Raw genomic sequence first — 16,769 nt, 5'->3', positions numbered from 1 at the left:
AACAACTCTATATGCAAAATGTCATAGAACTAAGTTTCCATGTTAGTACCTTACTTAAGCCAAGTTAGTGGTATTAATAATCCTAAGTTCTAAATTGTTAGTATTAGTATATTAATTTTATTCTGTTAGTCATAAGTATATGTACACTATATACATTACCTATTCTTATAGACTATAGTGACCCTCCCTGACTAACTCTGTATTTCAAAGATCCCTAAAGCTATCTTTCCCTATGATGTTAGTAACTCTACTCTATGGATTAGTAATTATAATACAGGCTATCCACAATGCCTATTCACAGATGGAAGTTCCCTAGATGTCTACCAAATCAAAAAACAAACAATGGATCTTTTGATATGTTAGAGATCCTAGGATACCCTTCCCTTACATATAATACATATATACATATAATACATATATACAGACGAGACTCTCATTTATCTACATGAGGTCTTTATCAAAAAGGTAAACAATCAGTTTGTGCTGTGTCCAGTGAACTAAAGAATGCTGATGTATGCACATACATACCTTACTGCAAGGATCTTCTGGCCCACTGGAGAATCATAATTCTCCTTGTGTAGCCATATGTGGTGTGGCAGGCAACTACAGTGTGACATTTCATATGTGCATGTGTGTTTATAACATGATATTGCTGTTCCACGTATTTCTTCCTTCCAGTCCTCTTCCTGCACAGTACTTAATAAAGATTACAACACTCTTGTGATTGTCCATTCCTTGGTACCACCTCTGCTGTGAAGTTCTACAGCTTCTAGCTTCTGTGTTCTTCGTTTCTTCCTCTGTACTCCAAGCATACTTGTCTGCCATCTATCATCTTGTCTGATGGTTGACTTGTCACCTTCTTAATCAGGAACATTAGTTGTTGTGATGTAATTGTGTTAACTTTGTGTTTTGTGTTGCAAAAATTTTTGCAGTTTTTTTCTTCTTCTTGTTTTTTCCTTTTAGAATTTCAAGCAGTTCATTCATTTTCATCATAACCGTCTGTTTGCTGTGGATCTGGCAGTGCATTCATTTCATTTTGTTCTAAGTCAGGAGGTTCTTCATGATGTTCTTCATGTATAACATGTTCTTTAACAGGCTTCACATGCGTGATGTGGAACCCGGGTTCCTATTCTCAACTTTCACACAAGTTGGACTAGTTAATAGCACCTGGAAAGGCCCGACCCATTTAGGTTCTAGAACAGATTTTCTTGTAAAGTTCCTTATGTAGACCATGTCTCCCAGTTTAAGCTGATATAAGCTAAAGTCTAAAGGAACTCTCTGGATTAACAATCCCAGTTTGTGCAATTCATCCAGTCTCTTTTTCAAAGCTTTTATATATCTATATAGCTAAAACTCAGCTCCAATGTGTGACAAGAGAGCTGACTTCTGGGATGAACTATGCCATGGAGCGTGCCCATAAAGGAGTTCATATGGTGACAATCTTGTGTCACTACAGGGTTGACTTCTTAAATAAAAAAGAACAATGGGGAGTGCTTGTACCCATTTCAGATGGCTTTCAGAACACACTTTCCCAATGAGAGTTTTAATTCTCTTATTACAGATTTCAATTTGCCCTGAGGTTGAGGGGTGATAGACTGAACGTAAACTTCTCTTTATCCCCAAGGTCTTATAAATCTCATGCAAGATGTTTTGGGAAAAATGTGACCCATGGTCCAAATCTATTCTAGCTGGTACAGAGAATCTCGGAACTATCTCTCTCAGAAGTGTCTTCACCACAAAGGCTGCGTTGTTTTTCTTTGCAGGGAACACTTCTGGCCATCGAGTTAACCTGTCTATGATGACTAGGGCATATTCGTAACCTTGACAATTGGGCATTGATATATAATCGATCTGCAAGCACTCAAACGGGGTATATGCCAATTGTCTGCCTCCTAGTCCCTTAATTCTGGTCACGCCCCGATTATATTGCAAGCAAACCTTGCATTTTTGGCATGTTCTAATTGCACATGTAGCCGTCCAGTGCCTTCAAATACCATCCACTAGGGATTGGGTCCCATAATGGCCTTTGGCATGCAATGCATTACATAGGGTATTATATAAAGATCTTGGAAGAATGGGTTTGTCCTCACTAGAAAACCATACACCTCTCACTAATTTGGCCCCTAGATTTTCTACTCAGTGCTTCACTCCCCTCGGGGAGTATGCCTGTTTTAGATCTGCTTCATCCACCAAGGAGAAATTCAGCACATGGATAGGGCTGAATCGGGCACCAAATTTGGCGGTTATATCTGCCCTCCTGTTTCCTAATGAGACTTCATCCACACCCTTTTGATGTGATCGGCAATGCATTACTGCCACTTCCTTAGGTAACTGGACAGCTTTCAGGAGTTGGTTTATAAGGCTCCCATAGGCTATTTCCTTCCCACCAGCTGTTATATATCCCCTATATTTCCAAATTTGGCCTGTACAATGTACTACATTAAATGCATATTTACTATCAGTTCAACCTTTGACCCTGGCCAATTTCTAAAGCTCTGGTGAAACTCAGGATTTCAGCCCCTTGAGCGCTCATGGACTTAGGTAGAGCTGCACACCATAAAGTCTCATCTTGAGTTACTACAGCCGCACCTGTATACCATTCTCCATTTACCACAAAGGCAGAACCATGGGTAAACAAAGTGAGATTGGGAGAGTCCAAATATCGGTCAGGTCATCTCTTGTTTTCTGAACTATGTCCAAGGTTTCTGCACAGCTAGGATGGGTTCCCCTTCTAATGTTAAGTCTGACATTAGTGTAGCTGGGTTGATCTCCTTACAACGATGGAAAGTTAGGTTCTCATTGCCCAGCAACACAATTTGATATTGGGATAAGCGCTGGGATGTAAACCCTTGCAGATAGCTGTTTTTCAAGATGGTATCTATTTGATGAGGAGAGTACAGCATAATCCTGCATCCCAAAACCAGATCAGAAGATTTCTTAACCATTAGGGCTGCAGCTGCAATTGCTCTCATACAAGGTGGCATCCCCCTAGCCACAACATCTAACTGGGATCTATAATAGGCTGTTGGTCTGAACTGATCCCCAAGAGTCTGCATCAATATTGCACTGGCTATTCCCTTGTCCTCATGCACAAACAGGTGAAACGATTTTGCATGGTCAGGGATACCAAGTGCAGGACTGGACAACACCGCTGTTTTCAGTTTTTCTATAGCATGCCTGTGCTCCTGTGTCAGTTTTAAAGGTTCTGAGACAGTGTTCCTAGTCAAGTCTGTTAGAGGTTTTGAGATCAGACTATAACCAGATATCCACTGCCTACAGTAACCCGTGATACCTAATATTGCATGGAGCTGCTTCTTGGTCTTAGGCTCGCACAGCTTCTGTATATGTGCAACTCTCTTTTGGGAAATCCGTCTTATACCCTTTTCCAACACGAAGCTGAGGTACTCTACTCGTGGCAACACCCACTGAATCTTATTTTTGGAAATTTTGTGTCCCCTTTTGCATATCTCTTGCAACAGATATTTGCTCTCCCTTTGACAGACTCGAGCACTTGGTGACATTAGCAAAAGGTCATCCACATAATGTACTAGCTTGCTCTCAGTGAATATGATGGACTCAAGATCTCTTTGCAGGATTTGGCAAAAGATATTTGCACTTTCTGAGAAACCTTGTGGAATTCTTGTCCAGCAGAGTTGTTTGCCCTCCCAGGAAAATGCAAAAATTTTCTGACTGGACTCATGCAGGGGTACAGTAAAATATGCACAGCAAAGGTCCACGACCATGAACCAGGCCACATTACTTGGAATCTCGGCGATATTTGCTGGGCTAGGTACCACCTGCATGTCCCTTCTTAACAAAATTGTTCACTGCTCTCAGATCCTGCACAAAACGCCATTGTGTCTTGCCATTTGGATCTTTCTTTGGCTTCTTAATGGGTAAAATAGGTGTGTTGTACTCGGATATATTCTAGACCAAAATGCCTTTTTCCAGGAGACTTTGGATAATGGGCCTAATACCCTCTGTGGCCTCTTTGCTCAACTTATACTGAGGGATTCTAGGTAGAGAACCCTCTTTCACCTCGATCTTAACTGGGGTGGCAGATGTTAAAATTCCCACATTGGTTGAATGCTTAGCCCAAACTGCCTCTGGGATATCTTCTGGTATTTCAAAGATACTCCCCAAGTGTTATTCCTCTTCATCACCCTCCACTTGCCCTAGGAATAGCAAGGGATGTTGTTTGAGTGACTGTTTGGGTAAGTGTAGGAATATCTGTCCTGACTTATCACACTGGATAGTGGCACCTAATTTACAAAGAACATCCCTCCCTAGGAGATTGGATGTTCAACCGGGTATCAACAAAAAAGAATGATCTAAAGTCATTGGGCCTATTTTCACCATCTTAGATCTTAGCTTGGGCACCAACTCCATTTGCCCAGTGGCTCCTTTTACCCTCACAGACCCCATTAGTGCACAATTTTCTGGTGCTGATGTCAACACAGACAGGTTTGCTCCGGTATCAATAAGAGCAGGATAGATTTGATCTCCTATTGTCACCATAACCAAAGGTTCCCTGTCTTTAGCTGTCTGATCAACAGGTACCAAAGGTGTTTCTATCTCAATGTCCCCCAAATCCCATTGATCTTGTTCTAGGACTTCTGTTTGTGCTGGCTCAGGATTCTGTGAGTGTAATTATGGTAAGTCTCCTTCAAAAATGGCTTGTTGGACTGCCAATGCCTGAATTGGCATCCCTGGACTGTTCATGGGCCTATCAGTGTCAAAGTGTATTCCAGTTTTCCCAGACCATGAGTAAGGTAAAGTGTCCTTCTCTTCACTGAACATGCTTTGCTGGACTTGAGCAAAGTTAGATTCAGGAGAGGCATTTCTCTGCATTAAAGGAAATTCTACAGAATTGGGAATGTGTTTTTGGTTCATGACTACATCCCAATCTTGTGAGTCTATGCTTTCTTCTCGTATTTGCTCCCTAGACTCCATGTCAGTAACAGGAAACTTAACTCTAGATGTATTTTGCACAGGAAACAAAGTCAGTGTTGTAGATTCTTCCCTTATTCCTATTGGTGTCATTTTGTTCCTCTCTTGGCTACTGACATTTATGAAACTGAATTCCTTTAAATGCATTAACTCAGAATCTACTCCAAAGGCAGCTCTCTTTGGAGTATCACAGGCTTGAAAGTGTGCTACATCTTCATGCACTTGACCCTGAAGTAGGCTTGGTACAAATTCCCTAGCTCCAGGATTTAGCTTTAAAATTCCTCTAGTATTGTAGCTACTAGACTTTTCACTTTCCCTTCCAGCTTCCCTAGTTGGTGATAGAGAAGAGGTTGTGCCTGTGTCTGAGAATTTAGCACTTTCCTTCTCAATGGTCTGCAGGAGCCCATCTCCCTTGTTGATACTGTCTGTTTCCAAGATATCCCTATTAGAACACCTATCTATAATCATTGCCCTTGCTGTTTGGCCTTGCTGTACATGTAAATGATCCACAGTCTTACTACAGAATGGTTCTGTCTCCCCATAGTGAGAATCAAGGAATGCTACCTTCTTCAAGCTTTTATCAAGAACTTGTGCAGATGTGCCTGGTTTTCTGTCAGTGTACCCCATATCACTGTTTCCTTTCCCATAAATTCTCTCCTTAATTTCTATTATATCCTCCTCCATTTGCAACTCCTCCTCAGTCATATCTTTGTAACTTTGCGTTACCCCCTCCAACCCATAATTCATAATATCTTCTGCACCCATTTTGTTCTTCTCACATTCCTTTGCTACATCATTATCACTACCCTTCTCTTTTCTTGCAACAACTGCTTTCTCTCAGGCTGCTTCCTCGGTTCATAATGTACGAGGTCTAGCTCCTTGGGACAGTCATTCTTCCATTTTGGACGAGCTTGGAGACTTAATAAACTTGGCACAGTCATGGTCACAACATCTGGCCTTCACCTTATCACTGTATCTACTATTGTTGTCCCTGTTATTATTATTGGTGTTACTACTATATCTGGAATTATAGTATGTATTCCTCCTGTTGTTATTGTTATTATTCCTATTTCCAAAGTTAATCTGGGACTTAAATCTACAATCTTGTACCACATGGCCAATTTTTGAACATAGGAAACATCTCTTAATTTTGTTGTTAGCACTGCCACTAGAAGATTGCCTAGGCCTGCTTTGGCTCCTCTGATTGTGGACATCAGAACCATATTTTTTTATTTCTTCCACCTCCCTGGCCTTCTGAGCTTCCCTCAATTGCTTTTTAAGCTCAGCAATCTCTCGATCTTTTTCAGAGGTTCTAGATGGTTTAGATTCATTATCCTTCGAGTCATGGACATAAGCCGCTGTCTTCCTCAATTCTTCAATGGGCATGGTCTCCCATTGTGGGCAATGTAGTCTAAAATATGTCTGGATATAGTTCTGACTGCCTTTCACAAATTGCCTCCTGACATGCTGAATGTTGTCCTCAGCAGTCATGTCCCTAAACCCTAGGATAGTCTCCCCAGCTTCCAGCAGTCTGTCTAGGTATATGCTCGGGTGTTCCTCCTCCCCTTGCTTCAACTTTTCAAATGATCCCCATGCATTTGATATTCTGGCATGAAGTCTCATTGCTTCTGCAAAGTCCTTCCTGCATCTCCTAAGATATGTCATGTTTGTATGGGATGACACCTCCAGATCTTGATGCTGATCTGGCCACAATGCTAGACTGGGATTGGTCCTTGTTTCTGCAATAAATTTAGCTTTCTCACTTGGGGTAAATAGTTCTGACAATAGGAATTCAATGTCTTTGAAATTCGGATTGTACAGCCTGACTGCCCGTTTAAATTCTTTTATTGCCTTATGTGGATTTATGAAAAACTGGGGGAACCTCCTTTTTAAAATTTCTAGATCTCCTCCAGTAAATGGTTTGTAGCCCTTGACGTGTATGATTCCAGCATCCGGTTGCACTATTGTCCTATCTGTAATGGGAAGGATTGTCACAGGAGCTGCCTCTGCCCCTGCAACTTCTTGCTTTTCTGGGTTGTCATGTTTAATCTCTTGTTGTATTTCACCCCCCTTCTTTGTTGTGACCACGTTTTCTATTATTTCCAACTGCATAATTGTCTTGGCATCTAGTTCCTTCCCCTCTCTAATCTGTTTGTTAATCTCTATTAGTGTCTTCATATATTCCAACATCTGTTCCATAACCGGGTTAGTAACTTCAGCCTTTCCAAATGTGAAAGCCAGTACCTTCCTCAAAATCATTAGGGCCCCATAGCAAGTTGCAGTCATGGCTATCCCTGTTGGTACATAAGCCAAGGCCTCCCCCACTGTTATCGTCAGCCACAGGTAAGTGTCATAAAGTTCTATCACTGTTTTAAAAAACTGGGGAACTGTGACAAACCAAAATATGGCACAAGTCTGCCAAATCCCATACTCCAGAGCACCCCAAGGTAATAATTGCTCTATTGATCATACTGGCCATATATCCCTTCTCCACTAGGTTCTATAGTAAAAAAATTACAAATGTCATTTCCATTGATAAAATGATATGTTTCTGATATTTAACCATTTGACAGTACATCAATGGTTTTAGTGAAAAACTTCCTTTTCTAGTCTTCAGTAACTGTGTGAATGACAATTATTGTAGGATAGAAGCAGTACTGGTGGTCTTGGGGTGCTGTAACTCAAAGGACACTTGGACTTATCTGTCTATCAGTGGCAATTGATCAATAGCTGGTATTGGTGATCAGCAGCAAGGGATGCAGGTACTTTCTTTTCAGTGATTGAAGATGGCTATTGGAAGGTTCATCTAGTGATCTTATAAGCATACCTATTGTTGTGAGGAATATTAGGTAGTAATTAATTAAGAATTAAGGTTCATCTAGCAGGCTGGAGCTGGAGAATTCTATGATGGAATGAAGGAGGAGGAAGTAGGTGCCTGTGCCTTGAGAGAGAGACTCCATTAGTGGTGGGCAAACTGTTGCCAGCCCAGGGAGATCTCAGACCCTGCTTCCCGATTTCCTTGGGATCCTGAGTGGAGGTGGATTTCCAGCAAGAGGAGAAGACCTACAGAGCAGAACCAAGCAGAGGAGGAGTTTGAGACCTGGTGGATAGCACCTCAAGTTCACTCACTCTACTTGGTATCTTGGACCACCTAGGATTTTGGCATTCTGTGAACCTCTTTGGAAAACTGTGAGAACTCTCAAAGCCACCCCTCTGATGCAGAGCTGTGCTGTTCAAGTCTGGCTGGTACCAGGCTTGAATCACCTTCCCAGAGACTGACACTGCTCCTTGGGCCCTGCCTGCTTAGAACACTAGATTAGAGTAGAGAAATACTCCCCTTGCCCCTGTGGGTTTGTCTTTTAGGGTTTAAGTATAGAAATCCCTTTCCCATCTCTATTTTAGTTAAATATAATTAAGCTTGTTAAAACCTTCACCTGCCTGTTGGTGTTCAAAGTCTCTGGCCTAGTGGTGGCAGTTGGTCAACAGTTCCATTGTCAGGAGCAGCTTAGATGTTCTGGTCTCCCTCTCCTGGTCCTGTCTCTCCTAAACCCCAGTGTGTGTACCCACAATCATTTAGATTTATTATAACATCCCTGGTGTCTCCATTATTTATTGTCTTTTCTACACTATTCCCAAACCACTTGTGTTCAGGGTCCTGTGCTATTTCCATAGGTGTGTGAGTAAGCTGATGGAAGAGGAAGGAATGTCAAGAGATGTTAACTATATTACCCTGGAGAAGTCAGTTGACATCTCTGATCCCTTAGTTTATAGATATAAAAATCATTATTTGCCTTACCTACTAAAAAGGGTTTTGTAAGGATAAAATGAGAGAATGAAAATTCCATGAAAAGTGGAAAGCTCTCTCTATCTACCCTCCCCCCCTTTTCATACCTCTCCTTCTCTCCTTCTCCCCCATCCCCTGATGCAAATATGGTTATGATGCTCTATTGAGAAAATCCTTCCTAAATTCAGGGATTAGACCTTTCATGATCATTTTTAGGAAGGAAAAAAAAAGGATGCTAGTTTTCTATTGATTGTACTTCATCACTATCAGAGTAGCAACCTAGATCATGAAGGAGTATGGAAGGGAAAATGTTGAGGAATGTTGATTTATTTTAAATATAATCAGTAGAATGCAATCTTCTTTAGGGAAGAGACTATTTTGATTTTGTTCATTACCTGGTAAAGCAACAGGTATACAGTAGGTACTTAATGTTTGTTCAATTATTGACTCTTTTAAAGAAGACTGATATAATTCTTGGGTCTCTGCTTTGGACCCTAGAAAAACATTTATATGCCCAAGAGTTATGCCAAGATAGTGTCACTGAAAAAAATTTTGTACATAGTTGCTTGCATATTGTCTCCACTATTGGATTGTGAGATCCTGGAGAGCAGGGACTGTTTTTGTTTTTGTTTTTGACCTTTCTTTTACCCAAACTTAGCACAGTTCCCGGAATATAGTAGGTGGTTACTGTTTACTGACTTGACAGAAGGAATATTGAAAGATTTCAGTGAAATCCCAAATATAGCTCATAGGCACTCAGCTTTCTGGTCTAAATGGTTTTTCCCTCCCTACTGCCTGCATCCCACCTTCTTTATTCTTTCTTCTTGCAACTAAGTCCCTGGACCAGGGCTAGCAGTTGGCAAAAGAAGGATGATAATCTTCAAATGACTTGGCAACTAGACCACTAGATGCCACTGGTGTGCCTTGTAAATTTGCCTGGCAAACACATAGGCTAAACACAGTGGAAAGCAGGCTGGGATGGGGCCATCTGCCAGAAGTGTCATTGTTATCATGGAAAGCCTTCAGCATGAAATGAATGGATTACAGGATGATTTGTGCTGGGTGATGGGAGACAACACAGATTTCTACTGTAGCAAGGTAATCTTCCTTTTTTTTTTTTTTTTTAGCCTTCCTTTCCTTAATCCTACCCCATAGAGTTGCATAAAAGGAAAAATTGAGGAAGTCCTTTTATGTAGAGCTCTGCCTTTTCTCCTAACTTATTTTTAAATGAAAGAGGTTCCATTAGATCAGCAGTTCTTAATTTAGGGTTCACAGATCTCCCCAGAGGCCCATGAATAGATTTCAGGGGATTCATGAATGTGGATAGAAGAAAAATGATATTCTTATTTTTATTAGCATCTAACTGAAATTTGGCATTTCCTTCAATAATTTTTAAACTCTTTAAATTTAATATTGTTTATTATATTAATGTTAATAATTAATATATTAATCAATATATTATGTTATAAATTTAATATTATTTAAATTATTTAAACTCTTAAATAAAAATATTTAAAATATTATTCTGAGAAGTGGACTATAGGCTTGACCAAAAGGCTAAAGAGATTAAGAAGAGCTAGATTCAAGTCCAGCCTCTGATACAAAGAAGTACCTTAACCTCTTGCTATCCCCTGAAATTCCTGACATTGGTAAGATATAGAAGAGGTGGCAGGTTCATCAGCCCTGAGAGAGGGAAATTCTTCTCTGAGAATTTTCTATAACAGGGAAATCACGGATTATATCTAAATAAATAAGGACAAGCTATTATTTGCATCTATGGCAGGGGAATCTTAAGTTCCTTCCTGGCCATGAGGAAAGGTGAGAAGTGGGAGGAAATAGAAAGAGTGAAGAGGAAAAACTGTAAATTCTATATTCCTACCAACCCAAAACTACCCAAATAGAAAGAAGTCTATTTTCTCACCTGATGGAAGTTTTCTGTCTTGGCCCTATCTCAGATGTGTGAGTAAATCTTCAGTATTCAATAAATGCTTGGCCACCAACCATTAGGTTGAGTATATGCCCAGCTTACAGCAGTTTTATGGTTCTCATTTATATGGGTGGCCTTGAGTCTGTTTACATTCCCTTTGAACTCTTACCTCTTGACTTTTAGGAAAGTGATAACCATTCTCATTAGTCTTTGGGTCAGGTCCCCTGGACATTCACACAATTGATTCTTATTCACTCAGGTTCCAAGTTTGTAGCCAAACTATAAGTCTGAAGGAGTTCTGAGATGGCTTTCTATCTACTGCTGTTGGGAGCTGGAACTTGGCTCTCTTTCAAATGGCAAACACATTAAAAATCATTTTATGAAGAGGGAAGGGGAACAAGGGGGCAGAAAGGAGGTTAAATCATGTTGAAACGAACTAACAGACAAACAAAAACCATTTTCCCTTGAAGATGGCAACTGTTAACCTTTGGAAATCTCCTGCTGAACCCCATCACCCATGGAGGATTGTCAGAAATCATCAAGATTTCAGTTAAGACACTCATAAAAATGACTCTGTACTCCAATAGGCAAGGCCTCCCTGCTGTCTGAGCCCTTTATTTTATGTGGGAATTTGGACTGATTTCTCTTTGGGAAGTAGCCAGTTGCAGAAGCAACAGAGATAAGGAATGTTGGCTTGTGTTAAGTGTATCTTAGCAAGGAGGGTGGCATCATTCTTGGATTACCCCTTTCCTTGCCCAGATTCCCCCCTCCCTGAAAGTATGTGCTCATTCCATCTTCTGTGCTTAAGTTTTTAGCCTTTTTGGAAGCTGGAGCTGTTTCTTCTTATTGCATTAAAATTTTTTTAATCAATTTTTTATTGCCATTCAAAATCCACTAAAGTTCCATTAAATTAGACAAACACCTAAGAATCTATTCCAAGAGAACTATATGAGTAGAAATGCAAAAGTAAAATCTATGATATCACTTACCACATGAGTATGTGATTTCGGATTTAGGCTTTAAAAAAAATCACTCTATAGCACAAATGAATACTATGGAAATAGGTGTCAAGTGATAACATTTGTACAACCCAGTAGAATTGCTTGTCAGCTCTGGGATGGGGGAAGGAAGAGAGGAGGGAAAGCAAATGAATCATGTAAACATGGAAAAAATATTAATAAAAATCTACTCCATGAAGGCTTTCAAAAAAAAAAGAGATAAATGATGGATTGGTAGAGAATAAAGTGGCATCAATATCAGAAGAAAAGCTGGCTACCCCTACTTGGAGTCCTGATTTGCCATGTGACTTTAAGAAACCTGGATGAAGGGCTTTACCTCTAATTTAGTTGAAAATCAACATGGAGAGACGGGTAAGAACATGTCATGGGATAATTCAAGGTTTAGCTCTCTGGCTTTGTAGTCATTTGTCACTCGCCATTGTGAGAAACTCATTAAATCTACCCTCACCACTCTTCTGCCTTGGAGTCAATACGTAGTATTGACTCCAAGATGGAAGGTAAGGGTTAAAAAAAAATTAAAAAAAAAATCCCTTACCTTCTATTTTAGAATCAATACTTTGTATTGGTTCTAAGGCAAAAGAGTGGTAACGGCTAGGCAATGGGGGTCAAGTAACTTGCCCAGGGTCACACAGCCAGGAAATGTCTGAGGCCACATTTGAACCTAGGACCTCTCATCTCTAGGCCTAGCTCTCAATCCACCGAGTCACCCAGCTGCCCCCTCTAGCATGTTTTTAAAATTGAGAAACATCTAATCTGAAAATGTATAGATCCTGCAAATGAGCAGTCAAAGCTTAGAATGATTCTTGAATCCTTGCCTCCTACTCTGGGTAAGGATCTAAGATCAATTTCTACTCATGCGTTAAGTTTTGAGAAGAGAGGAATTAAGGGAAGGAATGTGTAAAGAAGGATGATTTAATACTCAGAATTCATAGAGACATAATCTTATGAAGAGGGAAAGGGATGCAGGCTGGGATGGGAAAAGGGAGACTAGGAGAGAAGAAAATGTTCCTTTATGAGAATGTCACTCTGGAGAGAACAAAAACCCTGTTGTCATTCTTTATGTTTATTCATTCACAGCTGAAGTGCCTGTTACATACCTGGAATGATAATTTTGGTGCCAAGGAGTACCAATCGTGCTCTGAGATATTTGCATCATGCTGGCATCAGACTGGTCTTCCCTAGATTTGGTTGAATGCCAGGAGTGTGGTTGGCCCACAGGTTCACTGCACCTAGAGAGAAATGGAAAAGGTATCACTTCAGTGTCAGCAACATCTATAACATATACTTTAAATGAAAGCTAACACATTAATTTGGAAGCTGAAATGCATCTTTTCATATATCTCAAGGCGACAAAAACATATATTCTTATGCAGACTCTAGAGAATTTGATTAATGATTCTTGGGATTACTAATTGCTCCTATTTGTAATATCTTTAAATGGCCAAGCTATTCTAATGTTGTTGTTATTGTTATCAACATTATCATATCTCATTCTGCTTCAATTGTTCCATGGGCAAAGTATATGAAAAATATCATGTTTCTTTTCACTCTTCCAACCAGTCTAGGAAAGATGAGTTACTGTCCACAGAGAAATCGAATTCTTCCTATCTGCTAGGAAAATAAAAATGAATGATATAAGGCCACTGAAGTTGAGTAGGAAGTCTTTAATGCACAGAAATGTTTGGTGACTATAGGACAATTGTATATTGCCTAGTTGAAGGGTCAAACTGAGAAATGTGGGTTTTACTTTCTCATCATAAGAAAAAGAGGTGTCATTTGACAAAAGATGCCCTATGCTTTGGAATGGAGGGTTTAGTGGAGACCATAACACAGGAGAAAAACTAGATTTCTCAATCTAGTCTGACAAGAGTATAATTGAGTTAAACAAGAAAAGAGAAAGGAAAAAGTGAGGGTCAGATACTAAGTCTACCACACTATATATCCATATTCATTTGATCCTCACAAGCACACTATGAGGTAGGTTTGGCAGGATAATTATTTCTATTTTTACAAATGGCTAAGTTGACACTCAGGACAACTCAATTTCTCCAAGGTTATACAATTGGTGAATTGCAAAGATGGGAACTAAATTCAGTTCTTCTGCCTCTAAAGGCAGTGCTCCTTTTTATTTTTAATTTAATTTTTTAATATAATTTAAATTTAAATTAAATTAACTTAATTTAATGATACAATCTTGCTTTCACACATCTGGCTCATTCTATCACTACCCAGCCCCAGTTCTAGAGAAATGGGAAATGGATGATTTGTTACCTTAAGAAAAAGTTTAGAGAGCTCCTCTGATGCTTACAGCATAATAATAGCTAGCATGTATGCAGCAATCAAAGTTTATAGATATTTTTTTATTCTCAAAACAACCCTGGGAATAGATGGTATTCCCATTTTACAGATGAGGAAACTGAGGTATAGAGTGGGCAAATGACTTGCCCAGGTTTACACAGCTAATAAGTGAATGGTATTGAAGTCAGATAGTTTTCTTGAATTCAGGGGCAGTCCTACATGCACTGCAACACTTAGCTGCTTCATATGAATAGCAAGACAATAGATTCTCACATATTGACATCAGAAAAGATTTTGCCTTTGAGGAAGTAGGACCATTGCCTTCTCAGGGATCCACCCTCTAAACTCTTAAACTACTTCTAATTCCAGTTAAGGCCTTTGAACTTTCCCTAGGACCACTCTAATAATTGATGATAGCCCTAAACCCTACCACATTCATTCTAGAATATGCCAATCAACTCAATGTATTTATTACACTACTTCCAATTTCAGGGGTCCTACTCTACTTAGAAACAAAGTTCCTGAACTCTGCTCCAAATCAGAGTTCCCATATCCATACCTCTAGATTCTGATGTTAGAACATCAGAACTGTATTTTAGGGCTCCAAATTCAGCTCTGGAAAATGGAATTCTTCCCTATTTGAAGATGCTGAGATAGTGCTGCTGAAATCAGACTAAAATCTTAGGATGTAAGATAGCAACCTACACTCAAGTACAGAACTGTTTTTAAAAAGGAGAAGTAGATTGTATTGTGCACAGTCTATTAGTATTATTTGGACCTATATAGAAGCAAAAAGGATAAAGAAAATACCTCAGATACTGCCACAGTATTTGGCTTCATTTCCATGAAAGATGAGAATGAGGGAAACTTTTACTAGTTAGTAGTAATATTAATAAAAAACAACTTATATTTTTGTGGTTTATAAAATATTATAATTCACAACTCTGTTAAGTGGGCAGCAAAAGTATTATTATTAAAGAGCTTTTACTTTTTAATAATAATACTGGGAGATCTTAAGAAAATACAGGTATTTTGTAAAATGTGTACAAAATTTTTTTATCACTTCTTTTAATCATAGCAAAGAACTAGAAACTAAGAGGGGGGAAGAACTTTTCCATTAGAGAATGACTAAACAAATGATGTAATGTAATGCTGTAAGATAATAATGTAAATACTGTAAGAAATTCTGAAACCTAGGAATGAATGAAGAGTTAATTAAGTGCTTACTATAAGCAAAGTACTGGGGATACTAGTAGAAAAGTAAGAAAAATCCCAGCAATCAAAGTGCTCATGTTCTATTGGGGAGACAATAATTAATCAATCAGTAAACGTGTGAAGCACCTACTAAGTGCCAGGCACTGTGCTTAGCACTGGGAATAAAAAAAAAGAGACAAAAGATAGTCCCTGTCTTCAAGGAAATCATTCTAATGGAGGAGTCAACATGCAATTAGACATATACAAGGCAAACTACATATAGGACAAATAGGAGATAATTTACAGAGGGAAGGTGCTAGAATCCAGAGGGATTGGGGAAGGCTTCCTGTAGAAGGGGGCATTCCAATAAAGAAGGTGTCAGCTACAAGTCAGATGTAAAGAATCCATGATCTTTAAGGCACAGAAGTCAAGTAGATGGTAACAATTTCTCTTTAATGTCATTTCCACTAATAAAATCATATCAATTTCTGATGTTGAACCATTTGATGCTACCAAGGACTTTCGAGATAAGAACTTTCCTTTCCAGTCCTTGACACTGAGCTGGAAGTATTGTGATTACCAAGGTGCTTAGGTTCAGATTTTGCCTTTGTGGAAGTAGCTGGTTGTTTGCCATTTACAGGACCATTGTTTTCTCAGGGATTCACCCTCTGGCATATCTGCATAAAAGACTGGGGGAAGACAATGGTTGAGGTGGTGGTATTAGTCTAACTTGCCTGGCAAATACTACTTCTTTTCTTTCCCTCTGGGGGCCTTTCTACTTTTGCTAGGCTGGTTTTACAGACATGTATGTGGTAGTTGGTGGTAATGGCTGGCCTTTTCCTGTATGAGTTGCTTTTTTGGCTGATGGCTGGGCAAGTTAGACCAGAAGAATGTGGTCTGAGGGAAGTGTGGCACCAAGCATTCCCCTGCCTATTGTAGCATTTGGCCAACTCTTGTTGGTGGGAAGACTTATATGAACTGATGCAGAGAGAAGAGAGCAAAAATAGGAAAACATTGTACACAGTATTAGCAATATTTTAATAGTTATCAAGTATGAAAGATTTAGCTACCCTGATCAATACTCAAGGTGAAAAATTCTATCCATCTCTAAGAGAGAGAATCGATGAATTCTCAAGGCAAACTGAAGTGTATTATTTTTCTTAACTTTTTTTTTTATGGCAACATGGCTAATACAGAAATGTTTTCTACAACTTCACATGTATAATGGGTATCATTGAAGAAAGAAAGGAGGACTTGACCATTGTTTCTATGTAGCAGAGGTTGGACATGGAAGAGCCTGGGGTGATTAGATTCTCAGCCTAAGTAACTGACAATACCATCAATAGAAATAATTCAATTAAGAAGAACAGGTTGGAGCTTCCCAAGAGGTTGATGTCCCCTCCATGCCTTTTAAGGTAACTTCCTCTGGCCTTGCTTGCATGTTCAGTCCTCAAACCTCACCTGACTCTGAGGGTATACCTAGACTTCATGGTCCCCTCTTTTCTTAAACTAACCTGTCTTGTTCCACCTCAATCCAAGCCTCAGTTCTGATAAGAGAAGTCTGAAGTATGGAGATCACAGAAGTGAGTACTAAAAG

The 16,769-nt window shown here is 39.4% G+C and overlaps 1 protein-coding gene across 1 annotated transcript in view; it reads right to left on the bottom strand.

The window, feature by feature from the left end:
* SHROOM3 (shroom family member 3) overlaps positions 1–15,847 on the bottom strand; it is a 53,356-nt gene extending 37,509 nt beyond the window's left edge. Inside the window, exons 1-2 of the mRNA XM_044681605.1 lie at positions 15,811–15,847; positions 12,778–12,964 (exon numbers count right to left, since the gene is read on the bottom strand). Coding sequence (XP_044537540.1) covers positions 12,778–12,964; positions 15,811–15,847 — 224 coding nt within the window. The remainder of the gene's footprint in view (positions 1–12,777; positions 12,965–15,810) is intronic.
* Between the last annotated feature and the right edge of the window lie 922 nt (positions 15,848–16,769).

The sequence above is a fragment of the Gracilinanus agilis genome, chromosome 6 (assembly GCF_016433145.1).
Source record: "Gracilinanus agilis isolate LMUSP501 chromosome 6, AgileGrace, whole genome shotgun sequence".
NCBI lineage: Eukaryota > Metazoa > Chordata > Mammalia > Didelphimorphia > Didelphidae > Gracilinanus > Gracilinanus agilis.
Note: the sequence above shows the minus strand (reverse complement) of the source record. Positions and strands in the feature narration are given on the sequence as shown.